This window comes from Bufo gargarizans, chromosome 4 (genome assembly GCF_014858855.1).
Source record: "Bufo gargarizans isolate SCDJY-AF-19 chromosome 4, ASM1485885v1, whole genome shotgun sequence".
In the NCBI taxonomy this organism is placed as follows: Eukaryota; Metazoa; Chordata; class Amphibia; order Anura; family Bufonidae; genus Bufo; species Bufo gargarizans.
Genome location: NC_058083.1, coordinates 357,972,525 through 357,986,909, shown reverse-complemented (window position 1 = coordinate 357,986,909; position 14,385 = coordinate 357,972,525). Strand labels below are relative to the sequence as shown.

The following is a 14,385-nucleotide window of genomic DNA, read 5'->3' as shown; positions in this document are numbered from 1 at the left end:
CCGGACCGGAAAAATTAACAGGTAAAACTTGGGTCTGCCAGTAGATGGCGCTGTATCATTATCTTCCACGTTACAGAGGCGTCACCGATCTCCACTCCAAGCGCAGATGCGTCGTGCGTGTCACTTGGCGCTAGTAGAGCTGGTCCTGGCAGTGGGGTAGTAATATCACGTTACGTCATCTCAAGTATGTGCAGCTCCTACAATGGTGGATATAAGGTGTTTTATTATAGTGTTTATACATGTACATAACCTTTATGTTTGCACATTGAGAGGTCTCTAGTGTACACTCCTGTCACCGCAGTCACTCCGGGTGAGCAGTCCAGCTGTGACGTCTGGTAATGTCGCTCTCTTTGGAGCACTTCCTGTGCCTTCCGTCCTCCTCTCGGTAGATTACTACTTCCTGTCAGGGCGCTCTGATAGGACTGGGTCCTGGCGCTCGCCTCTGAGGGGGATTGTATGCTCCTCTATGGTGATTGCAGCTCCTGTGCCGGTATCTGTGCTCTGGGTAATGGTGCGTGTTTGTTAAGTTACGGAGTGTGCTTTGTGAATGCTCAGTACACAGGTGAAAGGTCGAAAAGCATGACTGTAAGTGGCCTGCATGGCTGTACTTGTCTTCCAGACTTCTGAAGACTGAAGCAGGTGCTCCTCACTGCAAGTGACGGAAAACTTTCCGTCACATTTGTTATGACCCACTGCCAAAATCAGGGGCTCCTCAACCGGCCATCTGTACTGACTGTGGGCTTCTCAACTTGCCATCTGTACTGAGTACTGACCGGTGGCTCCTCAACCGGCCATCTGTAATTACCGGTGGCTCCCCAACTGGCCATCTGTACTGAGTACTGACTGGGGGCTCCCCAATTGGCCATCTGTACTGATCGGTGGCTCCCCAACTGGCCATCTGTACTAAGTACTGACCGGGGGCTCCTCAATCGGCCATCTGTATTGACCAGGGGCTCCTCAACCGGCCATCTGTACTGATTGGGGGCTCCTCAACTGGCCATCTGTACTGGGTAATCTGTACTGACTGGGGGCTCCTTAACCGGCCATCTCTACTGAGTACTGACCAAGGGCTCCTCAACCGGCCATGTGTACTGACTGGGGCTCCTCAACCGGCCATCTGTACTGAGTACTGACCGAGGGGTTCTCAACCGGCCATCTGTAATTACCGGTGGCTCCTCAACTGGCCATCTGTACTGAGTACTGACTGGGGGCTCCCTAACTGGCCATCTGTACTGATCGGGGTCTCCTCACCCTGCCCTCTGTACTTAGTACTGACTGGGGGCTCCTCAACCGGCCATCTGTACTGACCTGGGGGCTCCTCAACCGGCCATCTGTACTGACCGGGGGGCTCCTCAACCAGCCATCTGTACTGACCGGGGGGCTCCTCAACCGGCCATCTGTACTGACCGGGGGGCGCCTCAACCAGCCATCTGTACTGACCGGGGGGCTCCTCAACCGGCCATCTGTACTGACCGGGGGGCTCCTCAACCGGCCATCTGTACTGACCGGGGGGCTCCTCAACCGGCCATCTGTACTGACCGGGGGGGCTCCTCAACCGGCCCCCTGTACTTAGTACTGACCGGGGGCTCCTCAACCGGCCGTCTGCACTGACCGGGGGCAAGAACATGGAACAGCTGGCTGCAGATGGCATCTCTTCCTTTTGAAGGCAACTCTGAATTTGCTAGCCTCCTTATCACATTTCCAGGTCCTCTGAGATTGATAACTTTTCTTTATGAGATTAGGGGTCTGTCTCTGGCACCCCTCTGATCGGCTGTGGTGCTCACAAGAGCTTCAGTGAGCATGGCAGTTTACTAAGCATAGTGCCGCCATTTGAGAATGGCCATGGCGGTGACCGGCTCCCTTTACAGCCAGTGATTGGCTGCGGCAATGTCAGATTGGATGTTACATGGAGGGAGAGCAGCATCGTAGGTCTAGGAGTGGGGGGCCAGCATTGGGAAGCGGCTACTGCGATCTGCCCACCAGTTTTAAATGGCAGGAATCAGCCGTACATTAACAGCAGATTGCAGTGGTTTGTGTACAGCCGACTCTGCATTTTGGGCGTTCCAGTTGCATCTGGCATTGCCGGAATCAGAGAGTTTTCTGCCGGAATACAAGCTGCAGATGGGAAAGTAGCTGAATTTTCCCTTTACAGGTTTGAATGGGTCCGTGATCCGTCTGCACCGTGGAGGCGATTAATCAAACTAATTAGATTAATTCAACCTTTTCAGTGAGTGCGACAAAAAGGGGAACAGCTACACAGGCGTGTCCTGCGACTTCTCTGTTGCTGAAAAGTCACACAACTCTTTTTAATGATAGTCAATAGCATCGCAGTGCGATGTGACTCGCACATAAATACATCTTGGGCGGATTTTTTGCGACTCTCAGTCTCATTCCCAAAAATTAGACTTGCAAGACTTTTCAGCGACTCATGTCAACATGTAGCCCTTGTCTTAGTGCCCGATGATGTGTTATTATTTTTTTGTTCTGTTGCACTGTATCAGAGAAGCATGTGTGGGTCTTTCCGGTCCCTGCCTCCCACGCCAGGGACTTAAAGGGAACCTGTCACCTGGATTTTGAGTATAGAGCTGAGGACATGGGTTGCTAGATGGCCGATAGCACATCCGCAATATCCAGTCCCCATAGCTCTGTGTGCTTTTATTGTGTAAAAAAAACACGATTTGATACATATGCAAATTACCCTGAGATGAGTCCTGTACGTGAGAGGAGTGAGGGACAGGACTCATCCCAGGTTAATTTGCATATGTATCAAATCGTTTTTTTTTTACAGAATAAAAGCACACAGAGCTATGGGGACTGGGTATTGCAGATGTGCTAGCGGCCATCTAGCAACCCATGTCCTCAGCTCTATACACAAAATCCCGGTGACAGGTTCCCTTTAAAAGGGTTGTCTCACTTCACCAAATAACACTTATTATGTGGAGGACGTTAATACAAGCCACGTACTAATGTATTATTATTATTGTCAATATTGCTTCCTTTGCTGTCTGGATTAATTTTTCTATCACATTATGCACTGCTTGTTTCCATGATTACAACCACCCTGCAATCCAGCAGTGGTGGTCGTGCTTGCATACTGTAGAAAAAAGCACCAGCCTGTGTGCGCTCCCACAGTCTCAGCCACTAGAGAGGCTGACACCGTTTCATATAGTGTGTAATCAAGGCCATCTCTGATGGATTGCAGGGTGGTCGTAGCCACGGAAACAAGCAGTGCATAATGTGATCGAAAAATGAATCCAGCCAGCAAAGGAAGCAATATGGACAATAACAATACATTAGTAACAGGGGCGTAGCTAAAAGCTCATGGGCCCTGGTACAAGAGTTCAGCTTGGGCCCCCGTCCCTCAGTGCTTGTTGGAAAGGGGCAGGGGAGCACATATCCTTCCTGCTGCCTGAGGCAAACATTGAAAGGGCACCCCTTTATGCCAAATTCTTAACCTAACCTCTTCCCTCCAGCCAGAGGTGTAAATTGACCAGTATGCACTTTTTATAATGCCAGTGTCTTATGTGGCATAAGGGTCTTTAGGCCCCCTCAGGCTCCTGGGCCCGGTAGCGATTGCTACCTCTGTACCCCCTATAGCTACGCCCCTGATTAGTTAGTGCCTTGTATTAACTTCATCTACATGATAAAGGCCACTTGCTGAAGTGAGACATCCCCTTTAAGCGACCCGCACATGATTCACTGAGGTACTTCAGATCGGTACAGGAGCCCATTCCTAACTGTGCTCCAGCATCTGGTACCCACTCCAGAGCCAGGAGCAGGTACCAGAAGCAACGGACACTTCCAGGAGGGCAGCGGAACCGCTTAGTCAACCTTTCTCCACGCTCTGCTGCTCTTGCCCCACATCTTTTCTTCTTCTCGTCTCTTCAGATCTCCCTGGGGATCCGTGCAGGGGAGAAGTGTGTGCCGCAGGTAATGGATGTAGTCAGTGATGGCTGTCTATAGAGGTAGTGTGCGGACACGCGTTATCTGCAGCACATACAACACGTGTGAGCCTGAGGTGAACACATAACCATCTCCATAGTGGTCATGTCTGAATGTCACAAAGAACAGTGTACCAGCCATAATGGGAAGATAACCTACATGTATCCCCTTTTCTATTAGACCTGACAACCCTACATTCATACTAAGCTCAGCAATCCAAAAAATTAATCAGTAAGTTTTAAATGTAAAATGGTGTCTCTAAAAACAACAGAAAAATACGTTATCGCAAGAAAAAAAAGAAAAAAAATAAATCAAGAAAATTGGATAATCATCCCTTAACTGAAAATAATCAAGGTTATTATAATTTTTTTTTTCTGCAGAATCGCCCAGCCCCCGTTTACACACAGCAGATTCTGCTGCAGAACTGCATGCAGAAAATCCACAGCTTTTTCTAGTACCAGCAAATTGTATGAGTTTTTAGCACTTCTCAACCACAGCAGCGGAGTGTGACCTGCAGATTTTACACCTTGTAGAGTTAAATCTGCATCAAATCAGCATTTCTGCAAAGAAATCTGCAACATAAACGTACAATTTGGCACATCGGGTGCAGGTTTGATATTTTTTTTTTTTATAATTCCATTTACTTGCATGCAACATCTAGACCAGGGATTAGCAACTTCCAGCACTCCAGCTGCTGTGACACTACAACTCCCAGCATGCAAACGGACTGGGCTGTTCTTGTAACTCCCACAGAAGTGAAAGTAGGATTCTGGGAGTTTCAGAACAGCTGCAGTGCAGGAAGTGGCAGATCCCTGATCTAGACCATTGTTCCCTACTGTTCAAAAATGCAGTTCAAGACCGGGTGATTCTTCCATGTTTTAATTTTTTCCTCCCAGCCTTCCCAAAGCCATAACTATTTTATTTTTCTATTCACTTAGACCAGGCATCCTCAAAGTGCGGCCCTCCAGCTGTTGTAAAACTACAACTCCCACAATACCCTGCTGTAGGCTGATACCTGTAGGCTGTTCGGGCATGCTGGGAGTTGTAGTTTTGCAACAGCTGGAGGGCCGCACTTTGAGGATGCCTGACTTAGACCTTATGAATAACTTTTTTTTTTTTTGTGGGACAAGTTGTACTTTCTAATTGCACCATTAACAGTTGCATACAATGTAGTGGGAAAAAAAAAAATTCCAAATGGGGACTATAAAAATAAAAATAAAATCCGCCCTAGTTTTATAGGTGATAAAAAACTGAAGGTTTGCAAACAACATCTCTTAGCAACCATCAATGAAGAATGCATTTCATCCGCACTTGCTTACGGATACAATGTGTTTTTCACTGAAGCCCTATTCACTTCTATGGGCCCCGTGAAAAAGGCGGAATATACAACATGCTGCATTTTTCATGCAGCGCAGAACTGATGCGTGAGAAAATCCGCTTGTGTACACAGATCCATTGAAATGAATGGGTCAGGATTCAGTGCAGGTGCTATGCGTTCACATCACGCATTGCATCCGCGCAGAAAACTTGCTCGTGTGAAAGAGGCCTTACATTTAGAAGTGGCGGAGGGTCCACCGAAGTTATGTAGAGGCCAATGCCTCTTCCTAACTCTGGCTATCCACCACCAGAGCAGTGGCTTATTAAGGCTGGTCTTAGTAAATGTGCCCCTCTGGAATAAATGCAGCAGCTTCTTGTCACTCAGGAGGACTGTCTGCCGCACACACTCCGGCTCCCCCGATCCTTGCGAGAGGAGCCAGTGCACTGCCAGGAGCGTGTGCTTCCGGTCTTTATCCTCACAGATACCGTGGGTCACATTTGACCACAGCAGCTGAGGCGTTTAATCGATGTTAGAAACATATTTCATGTCCTGACGACCCCCCCCAAAAGGATTTGTTCCTTTGGGGCCATGCATACATCTGTAGTTTTTGTGAATCCGCGTGTCCTTTTCTGGTCCATATTTCAGATGAGAAGACAGACATAAGGTATCTGTATTTTGTGCACCAGGACCATATCGGTGTGCTACACTCTAGGGTTCCCAGAGAAATGTGCCAGTGCTATGCCTCTCATTCCATAGGCTCATGGCATGCTGTATTACAGAGATGCCATTCTCTACAGGGATTTTTTATTTTTTTCAATCAAACTCTTGTTTTTCAGAGTGCACGAGATCTTCTGCTTTAGGCCTCATTCACATGGCAGTATTTCAGGGTCCTGTATAGCAAAAATACTTTTTGCCAAATGTGATTATCCTTTAGATCAGGCATCCTCAAACTGCGCCCCTCCAGCTGTTGCAAAACTACAACTCCCAGCATGCCCGAACAGCCTACAGCAGGGCATTGTGGGAGTTGTAGTTTTACAACAGCTGGAGGGCCGCAGTTTGAGGATGCCTGCTTTAGATGTTAGACCTGCACCAGATTTCTCCCAGGGCTCCGGCTGGATGATAAATCTGGGGCAGGGAGAGACACTTCTCTGACCATATACTAACTACTGGTTGGCTTACTAGGATACTTGTGGCTCAACTTTGGCACATCTTAGGACACACCATTATTTGGATTAGGCACAGAGATCTTCTCTCATCCTAGATGCACCAAACTGCACCACTTTTTGGCACGATTTACACCAAAATCTTGGTGCGCTCCTATCAATGAACATGGAAAGATTTGCACTTGGGTGTTTTGGCCAAGCTGCTGGTTTTAGAACACAAATATTGCCATGTGACTGACAAGGCACAAGCTCCAGGCTGTGTCCAACCTGCCATCCACATGCTCCATGCTTCTGAAACATAAATATTAACCCCTTCACTTCTGTGTGATAAAAACTGTTTGGCTGAGTAGAGCCTGCATGTAAAATTGTGCAGCCGCAATTCAGGTGAATGGTTGTCAGACAGCTAGGCACCAGTACAGCAGGCAGAAACCATTTCTGTCTTCTTACTAAATATATAGCGCTCAAACTATGGCTGGGAGAGTAATCAATTATTTTAATTTAAAGACGACCCGTTACCTTTCACAGGGGGAATGCTTGTAGCTATTAAAACATACAGGTCAGGAGTGGCGACAGGTCCTTTTTAAAGACTATTATCATTTTCTCTATGTATTATATATTTTTTTTTTTTTTTTTTTTTATGTAGGCATATGAAGGCTTGTTTTTAAAATTTTATTTCTTAGTGACACCATTTTGGGAACATAACTTAGCTATTTGTGCATTATAAATGGCCTGTTGTCGGGTCTCCACTCCCAGTGGAGATACTGTAATGTTTTTTTTTTTTTTTTTTTTACTTTTACAAATTTAACCACTTCAGCCCCGCTAGCTGAAACCCCCTTCATGACCAGAGCACTTTTTACACTTCGGCACTACACTACTTTCACCGTTTATCGCTCGGTCATTCAACTTACCACCCAAATGAATTTTACCTCCTTTTCTTCTCACTAATGGAGCTTTCATTTGGTGGTATTTTATTGCTGCTGACATTTTTACTTTTTTTGGAAAGAAGACACCCCAAGGTATTCCGTGAGGGGCATGGCGAGTTCCTAGAATTTTTTATTTTTTGTCACAAGTTAGCGGAAAATGATGATTTTTTTTTTTTTTCTCTTTTTTTCCTTACAAAGTCTCATATTCCACTAACTTGCGACAAAAAATAAAAGATTCTAGGAACTCACCATGCCCCTCACGGAATACCTTGGGGTGTCTTCTTTCCAAAATGGGGTCACTTGTGGTGTAGTTATACTGCCCTGGCAATTTAGGGGCCCAAATGTGTGAGAAGTACCTTGCAATCAAAATGTGTAAAAAATGGCCTGCAAAATCTGAAAGGTGCACTTTGGAATATGTGCCCCTTTGCCCACCTTGGCAGCAAAAAAGTGTGACACATCTGGTATCGCCGTACTCAGGAGAAGTTGGGGAATGTGTTTTGGGGTGTCATTTTACATATACCCATGCTGGGTGAGAGAAATATCTTGGCAAAAGACAACTTTTCCCATTTTTTTATACAAAGTTGGCATTTGACCAAGATATTTTTCTCACCCAGCATGGGTATATGTAAAATGACACCCCAAAACACATTCCCCAACTTCTCCTGAGTACGGCGATACCACATGTGTGACACTTTTTTGCAGCCTAGATGCGCAAAGGGGCCCAAATTCCTTTTAGCAGGGCATTTTTAGACATTTTGGATCCCAGACTTCTTCTCACACTTTCGGGCCCCTAAAAAGCCAGGGCAGTATAAATACCCCACATGTGACCCCACTTTGGAAAGAAGACACCCCAAGGTATTCAATGAGGGGCCTGGCGAGTTCCTAGAATTTTTTTATTTTTTGCATAAGTTAGCGGAAATTGATTTTTTTTGTTTTTTTCTCACAAAGTCTCACTTTCCGCTAACTTAGGACAAAAATTTCAATCTTTCATGGACTCAATATGCCCCTCAGCGAATACCTTGGGGTGTCTTCTTTCCGAAATGGGGTCACATGTGGGGTATTTATACTGCCCTGGCTTTTTAGGGGCCCTAAAGCGTGAGAAGAAGTCTGGAATATAAATGTCTAAAAATGTTTACGCATTTGGATTTCGTGAGGGGTATGGTGAGTTCATGTGAGATTTTATTTTTTGACACAAGTTAGTAGTATATGAGACTTAGTAAGAAAAAACTAACAAAAAATTTCCACTAACTTGTGCCAAAAAAATGTCTGAATGGAGCCTTACAGGGGTGGGTGATCAATGACAGGGGGAGAACAGGGAGTGTATATGGGTGATCACCCGCCTGTCATTGATCACCCCCCGTAAGGCTCCATTCAGACGTCCGCATGTGTTTTGCGGATCCGATCCATGCATCCGTGGATCTGTAAAAATCATACGGACGTCTGAACGGAGCCTGACAGGGGGGTGATCAGGGAGTTTATATGGGGTGATCAGGGGTTAATAAGTGACGGGGGGGGGGGGGTGTAGTGTAGTGTGGTGTTTGGTGCGACTGTACTGAGCTACCTGAGTCCTCTGGTGGTCGATCCTAACAAAAGGGACCACCAGAGGACCAGGTAGCAGGTATATTAGACGCTGTTATCAAAACAGCGTCTAATATACCTGTTAGGGGTTAAAAAATTCGGATCTCCAGCCTGCCAGCGAGCGATCGCCGCTGGCAGGCTGGAGATCCACTCGCTTACCTTCCGTTCCTGTGTGCGCGCGTTCACAGGAAATCCCGGCCCTCGCGAGATGACGCGTATATGCGTCGTTGAGCGCAGGGCTGCCGCCTCCGGACCGCACATCTGCGTTAGGCGGTCCGGAGGCGGTTAAAACCACTTTTTATGGGAAAAAATGTTCTTTTCAAATAAACTTTATTAGCCTTCCTTTATTTTATTTTTTAATTGTTTAGTGCCAATAGGAGACAAGGCTATTATAATGCAGTGGTATACCTTGTACGTCTGGTACAATGGAAAGATCTGCTCCTGTTCTGTGTTTAGATCCACACCTGGTTTTGGCTCACAATCACTGATGAATAGACCTCATTTATCAAAACTGTCTTAGTTGCCCATAGAAACCAATCATAGCTCACCTTTCATTTCTTAGTGTTTTCAAAAAATGATGGTTGAGCAACAGACAGTTCTTGATAACAAGGCCCAATAACTGTGTGAATAAGGCCTTAAGATGCAGTTACTGCATCAACAGACGTGCATTCAGAACGCAGTTTTATTGTAGGCAGCGGAAAGGAGTTAAATAATTTAGAGGACTTCTGCTATGCATGTGTGTGAAGAACTGGAATCCCTGCTGTACCCAGGTAGAAAGAGTTTGTTGCGCTCGCTAGCATTAACCACCTCCTCAGAATGGATGGGGGACCCCATTCTCAGCTTAGGCCTTAATCACACGGTCAGTGGTTTGCATCTGTGTCAAAAACTAGGAGTAGAACCTACACCGTATAGGTATAAGGCCTCATGCACACGACCGTTGTGTGCATCCGTGGCCGTTGTGCCGTTTTCCGTTTTTTTTTCGCGGACCCATTGACTTTCAATGGGTCCGTGGAAAAATCGGAAAATGCACCGTTTTGCAGCCGAGGCCGTGATCCGTGTATCCTGTCCGTCAAAAAAATAAGACCTGTCCTATTTTTTTGACGGACAACGGTTCACAGACCCATTCAAGTCAATGGGTCCGTGAAAGAACACGGATGCACACAAGATTGGCATCCGTGTCCGTGATCCGTGGCCATAGGTTGCTTTCATACAGACGGATCCGAAGATCCGTCTGCATAAAAGCTTTTTCTGATCTAAGTTTTCACTTCGTGAAAACTCATTTCCGACAGTATATTCTAACACAGAAGCGTTCCCATGGTGATGGGGACGCTTCTAGTTAGAATACACTGCAAACTTTGTACAAGACTGCCCCCTGCTGCCTGGCAGCACCCGATCTCTTACAGGGGGATAGGGGGATATGATAGCACAATTAACCCCTTCAGGTGCGGCACCTAAAGGGGTTAATTGTACTATCATATTCCCCTGTAAGAGATCAGGGCTGCCAGGCAGCAGGGGGCAGACCCCCCCCTCCCCAGTTTGAATATCGTTGGTGGCACAGTGTGCGCCCAGCATCGCCCCCCCTCCCTCCCTCTATTGTAATAAATCGTTGGTGGCACAGTGTGCCCCACCATCGCCCCCCCCTCCCTCTATTGTATTAAATCGTTGGTGGCACAGTGTGCCAACCACCATCGGCCCCCCTCCCTCCCTCTATTGTATTAAATCGTTGGTGGCACAGTGTGCCAACCACCATCGCCCCCCCCCCCCCCCCTCCCTCTATAGCAGTAACATTGGTGGCAGTGTGCGGTCTCAACAGTAGAAGATTCATACTTACCTGCTTGCTGCTGCGATGTCTGTGAACGGCCGGGAGCTCCTCCTACTGGTAAGTGACAGTTCTTTAGCAATGCGCCGCACAGACCTTTCACTTACCAGTAGGAGGAGCTCACGGCCGGACACAGACATCGCAGCAGCAAGCAGGTAAGTATGAATCTTCTACTGTTGTACTATTGCTAAGTAACCATGGCAACCAGGGCTGCAGTAGCGTCCTGGTTGCCATGGTTACCGATCGGAGCCCAGCGATTAAACTGGGACTCCGATCGGAACTCCGCTGCCACCAATGATGGGGGGGGGGGGGGAATGGGAGGCCGCACACTGCCACCAATGTTACTGCTATAGAGGGTGGGGGGGCGATGGTGGTTGGCACACTGTGCCACCAACGATTTAATACAATAGAGGGAGGCCGATGGTGGTTGGCACACTGTGCCACCAACGATTTAATACAATGGAGGGAGGGGGGGGGGTGATGGTGGGGGCACACTGTGCCACCAACGATATTCAAACTGGGGAGGGGGGGGGGGCTGCTGCCTGGCAGCCCTGATTTCTTACAGGGGAATATGATAGTACAATTAACCCCTTTAGGTGCCGCACCTAAAGGGGTTAATTGTGCTATCATATCCCCTAGTAAGAGATCGGGTGCTGCCAGGCAGCAGGGGGCAGTCTTGTACAAAGTTTGTAGTGTATTCTAACCTGAAGCTTCCCCATCACCATGGGAACGCCTCTGTGTTAGAATATACTGTCGGATCTGAGGTTCACGAAGTAGCTCATATCCGACAGTATATTCTAACATAGAGGCGTTCCCATGGTGATGGGGATGCTTCAAGTTAAAATATACCATCGGATTGGAGAAAACTCCAATCCGGATGGTATAAAAGAACTCCAGACTTTACATTGAAAGTCAATGGGGACGGATCCGTTTGAAATGGCACCATATTGTGTCAACGTCAAACTGATCCGTCCCCATTGACTTGCATTGTAATTCAGGACTGATCCATTTGGCTCCGCACGGCCAGGCGGACACCAAAACGACTTTTTTTTCATGTCCGTGGATCCTCCAAAAATCAAGGAAGACCCACGGACGAAAAAACGGTCACGGTTCACGGACCCCGTTTTTGCGGACCGTGAAAAAAAACTGTCGTGTGCATGAGGCCTAATGGAAAGATTTCTACTACTGTGGTTTTGGCTCACAGTAACTGATGGAAACGGCTTACCTAAGGCCTCGTTCACATCTCCATTTAGAGATCTGGCAGGTTTTTTATTTTATGTCTGCCAACAGCTGGCATTTGCACTGGATCAAGCTGCCAGATCTCTGAAACGGAGATGTGAACGCAGCCAAACACTGACTGTGTGAATAAGGCCTTAGGTGCAGGACTTAGGGTCCATTCACACGTCCGTTGTTTCTTTCCTGATCTGTTCCGTTTTTTGCTGAACAGATCTGGACCCATTCATTTTCAATGGGTCCTGAAAAAAAATCTGACATTGTGCTGTCCGTTTTTTTTCAGGACCCATTGAAAATGAATGGGTCCAGATCTGGTCCAGATCTGTTCAGCAAAAATCGGAACAGATCAGGAAACAAACAACGGACGTGTGAATGGACCCTTAGAGGTAGGATCTGGTATCTCCCATCAATGCTGCATTAAAGACCACACCGATTGTATTTAAAGGGATTCTGTCACCTCCCCTAAGCCAAAAAACGATTTTAAAGCAGCCATGAAGCACAGCTTACCTGGATTAGGCTGTGCTCTTTTATCTTGAAATCCGTCCAGCAGTTACTGCAAAAAACGACTTTGATTGATATGTAAATGTGTCCTGAAGGTGCCCAGAGGGGCGTTTTTTTCTTCTTAGAGAGCCCAGTACCGCCCCTCTTTCAGTGCCCAGCCCGCCTTCCTTGTACTGTCTAACCGCCGCCTCCAGCCTGCCACAGCCTCTCCTCCTGCTGACTGAGGGAAGAGCGAGCATCGGACGTCACTGGGCTCGGCGCATGCCCAGTGACGAAGATGAAGCTGCTGCCCTCAGTCTCCTGCTGATCGCACAGGCGCAGCCCTCAGTGGGTACTGCGCCTGTGCGAGAGTTCGTTCGGCGTGAGGGAGGGGGAGGAGAGGCTGTGGAGGTGACAGAATCCCTTTAAGAAAATCGATTTTTTTATTTTATTTGGTTGACATTATAGAATTATTTGCTTCTCAATCTAGATGATAATGTATTTTCCCTTTACTGTGTTCACTTCAAGATCAGTAGAGAAATGGCGATCCACTGGAAAAAAGGCCTTCTGTTTGCATTGTGCACTTTATCCTACGTTGAATGTTTCGCGGCCGATGAAATACCGGATGAGTGGATGCTTCTCCATGTGGTCCAGGGACAAATAGGTGCAGGAAACTACAGTTACCTGAGACTTAACCATGAAGGAAGGATAATACTGGAGATGAGGAGCCTGAAAGGTGATGCAGACATTTATGTTTCTGCTTCAACCCTTAATCCCAATTTTGATGACTACGAGCTCCAATCTACAACATGTGGCCTGGATACAGTAGTTGTCCCAGACCATTTTAACCGCCCAGTGGGAATTGGAATTTATGGGCATCCCTCTTCTCTCGAGAGTGAATTTGAAATTAAAGTATATTATGACAGAACTATTCAAGAGGACCCTTTTGCCGATGCCTCATATGACCCCGAACTCCTAGAGGCAAGTCGCAAACCACAAAAACAAGCCCCACAGGACGCACCTCAGGAGGAGGAATCTATGATACGAACTATATTAATAGGCATTCTCAAGATTGTTCTAGAGATACTTTTCTAAGTGCTAATATTTGTATTCTCTAACAAATTGATTTCTACTTCTACGAGAACTGGAATATTTAGAAATAAAGGACAACATCCAGGATGTAAGACGCACAGCAGCATTTCTTTTATCGGCTAAAAACTGACCAAAACAAGTAACTCCAGAGCCTTGGTTCTGGTTAGTTAATCTATGGCACTACCCTTTTACAGTGGGGTGTAAAAAGGGCTGATGTGTCCTGACAGGGCAAGACATGTCTTAGGCATGCTGCAACTAGTGTGTTTAAAGGGGTTGTCAAACAGTTTTAAGTTTTTTTTTTTTGTTTGTTTTTTTTTTTTTTTTTTAAAAGGCTCCACATGGTGTAAAATAATGATCATTTTTTTCACCAGTCCGACACTTTCAGGTCAAATGCCAGTCTCTAATTCCTAGTCCCCTTTATCATGGAGCACATTATTGCTCAGCCAGCCAATCACTGTCTCAAATGAGTCACCACCGCAACGAGGAAGCAGAAACCTGGGGGGTGAAGAACAGCAGGGGAACTGTAAGGTGAACCCGATTTCTGTTATTTTAAACCATGCGGCTCTGTTTTATATGGGCAGACAATGGGGATATACCATGCCCTGAATTTCAGACTCTTATCTTTAAAAAGTCACAAAACTTTACAACTTTTTGCATTTTTAAACCAGTTTTGGAAAGTGTGTGTGTGGTTAGCTTTGAAAATTAGTTACGCTCTAAATTTATCACTGTGGCTATGTTATTATAACATTTTAAGCCGACTCCAGTAGAGGGGTGGTGTAAAAAATTTGAGTAGTAGTTCTAGCCAAAAGTGCCAAGTAGAAAGAGGTTTTCAGTGTT

At 46.5% G+C, this 14,385-nt stretch overlaps 1 protein-coding gene across 7 annotated transcripts; it reads left to right on the top strand.

The window, feature by feature from the left end:
• Nucleotides 1–61: 61 nt before the first annotated feature.
• C4H6orf120 (chromosome 4 C6orf120 homolog) lies at nt 62–13,646 on the top strand. Of its 7 annotated transcripts, none has more exons than XM_044290044.1 (2): nt 62–184; nt 12,985–13,646. In XM_044290044.1, the coding sequence occupies exon 2, from the start codon at nt 12,997–12,999 to the stop codon at nt 13,549–13,551; it is 555 nt and encodes a 184-aa protein (XP_044145979.1). In that variant the 5' UTR covers nt 62–184; nt 12,985–12,996; the 3' UTR covers nt 13,552–13,646. The 7 variants fall into 7 exon arrangements, with proteins under 7 accessions (XP_044145979.1, XP_044145977.1, XP_044145978.1 ...); XM_044290042.1 differs by having other exon boundaries at nt 83–216; XM_044290043.1 differs by lacking the exon at nt 62–184 and adding an exon at nt 188–216 and having other exon boundaries at nt 12,990–13,646.
• Nucleotides 13,647–14,385: the final 739 nt, after the last annotated feature.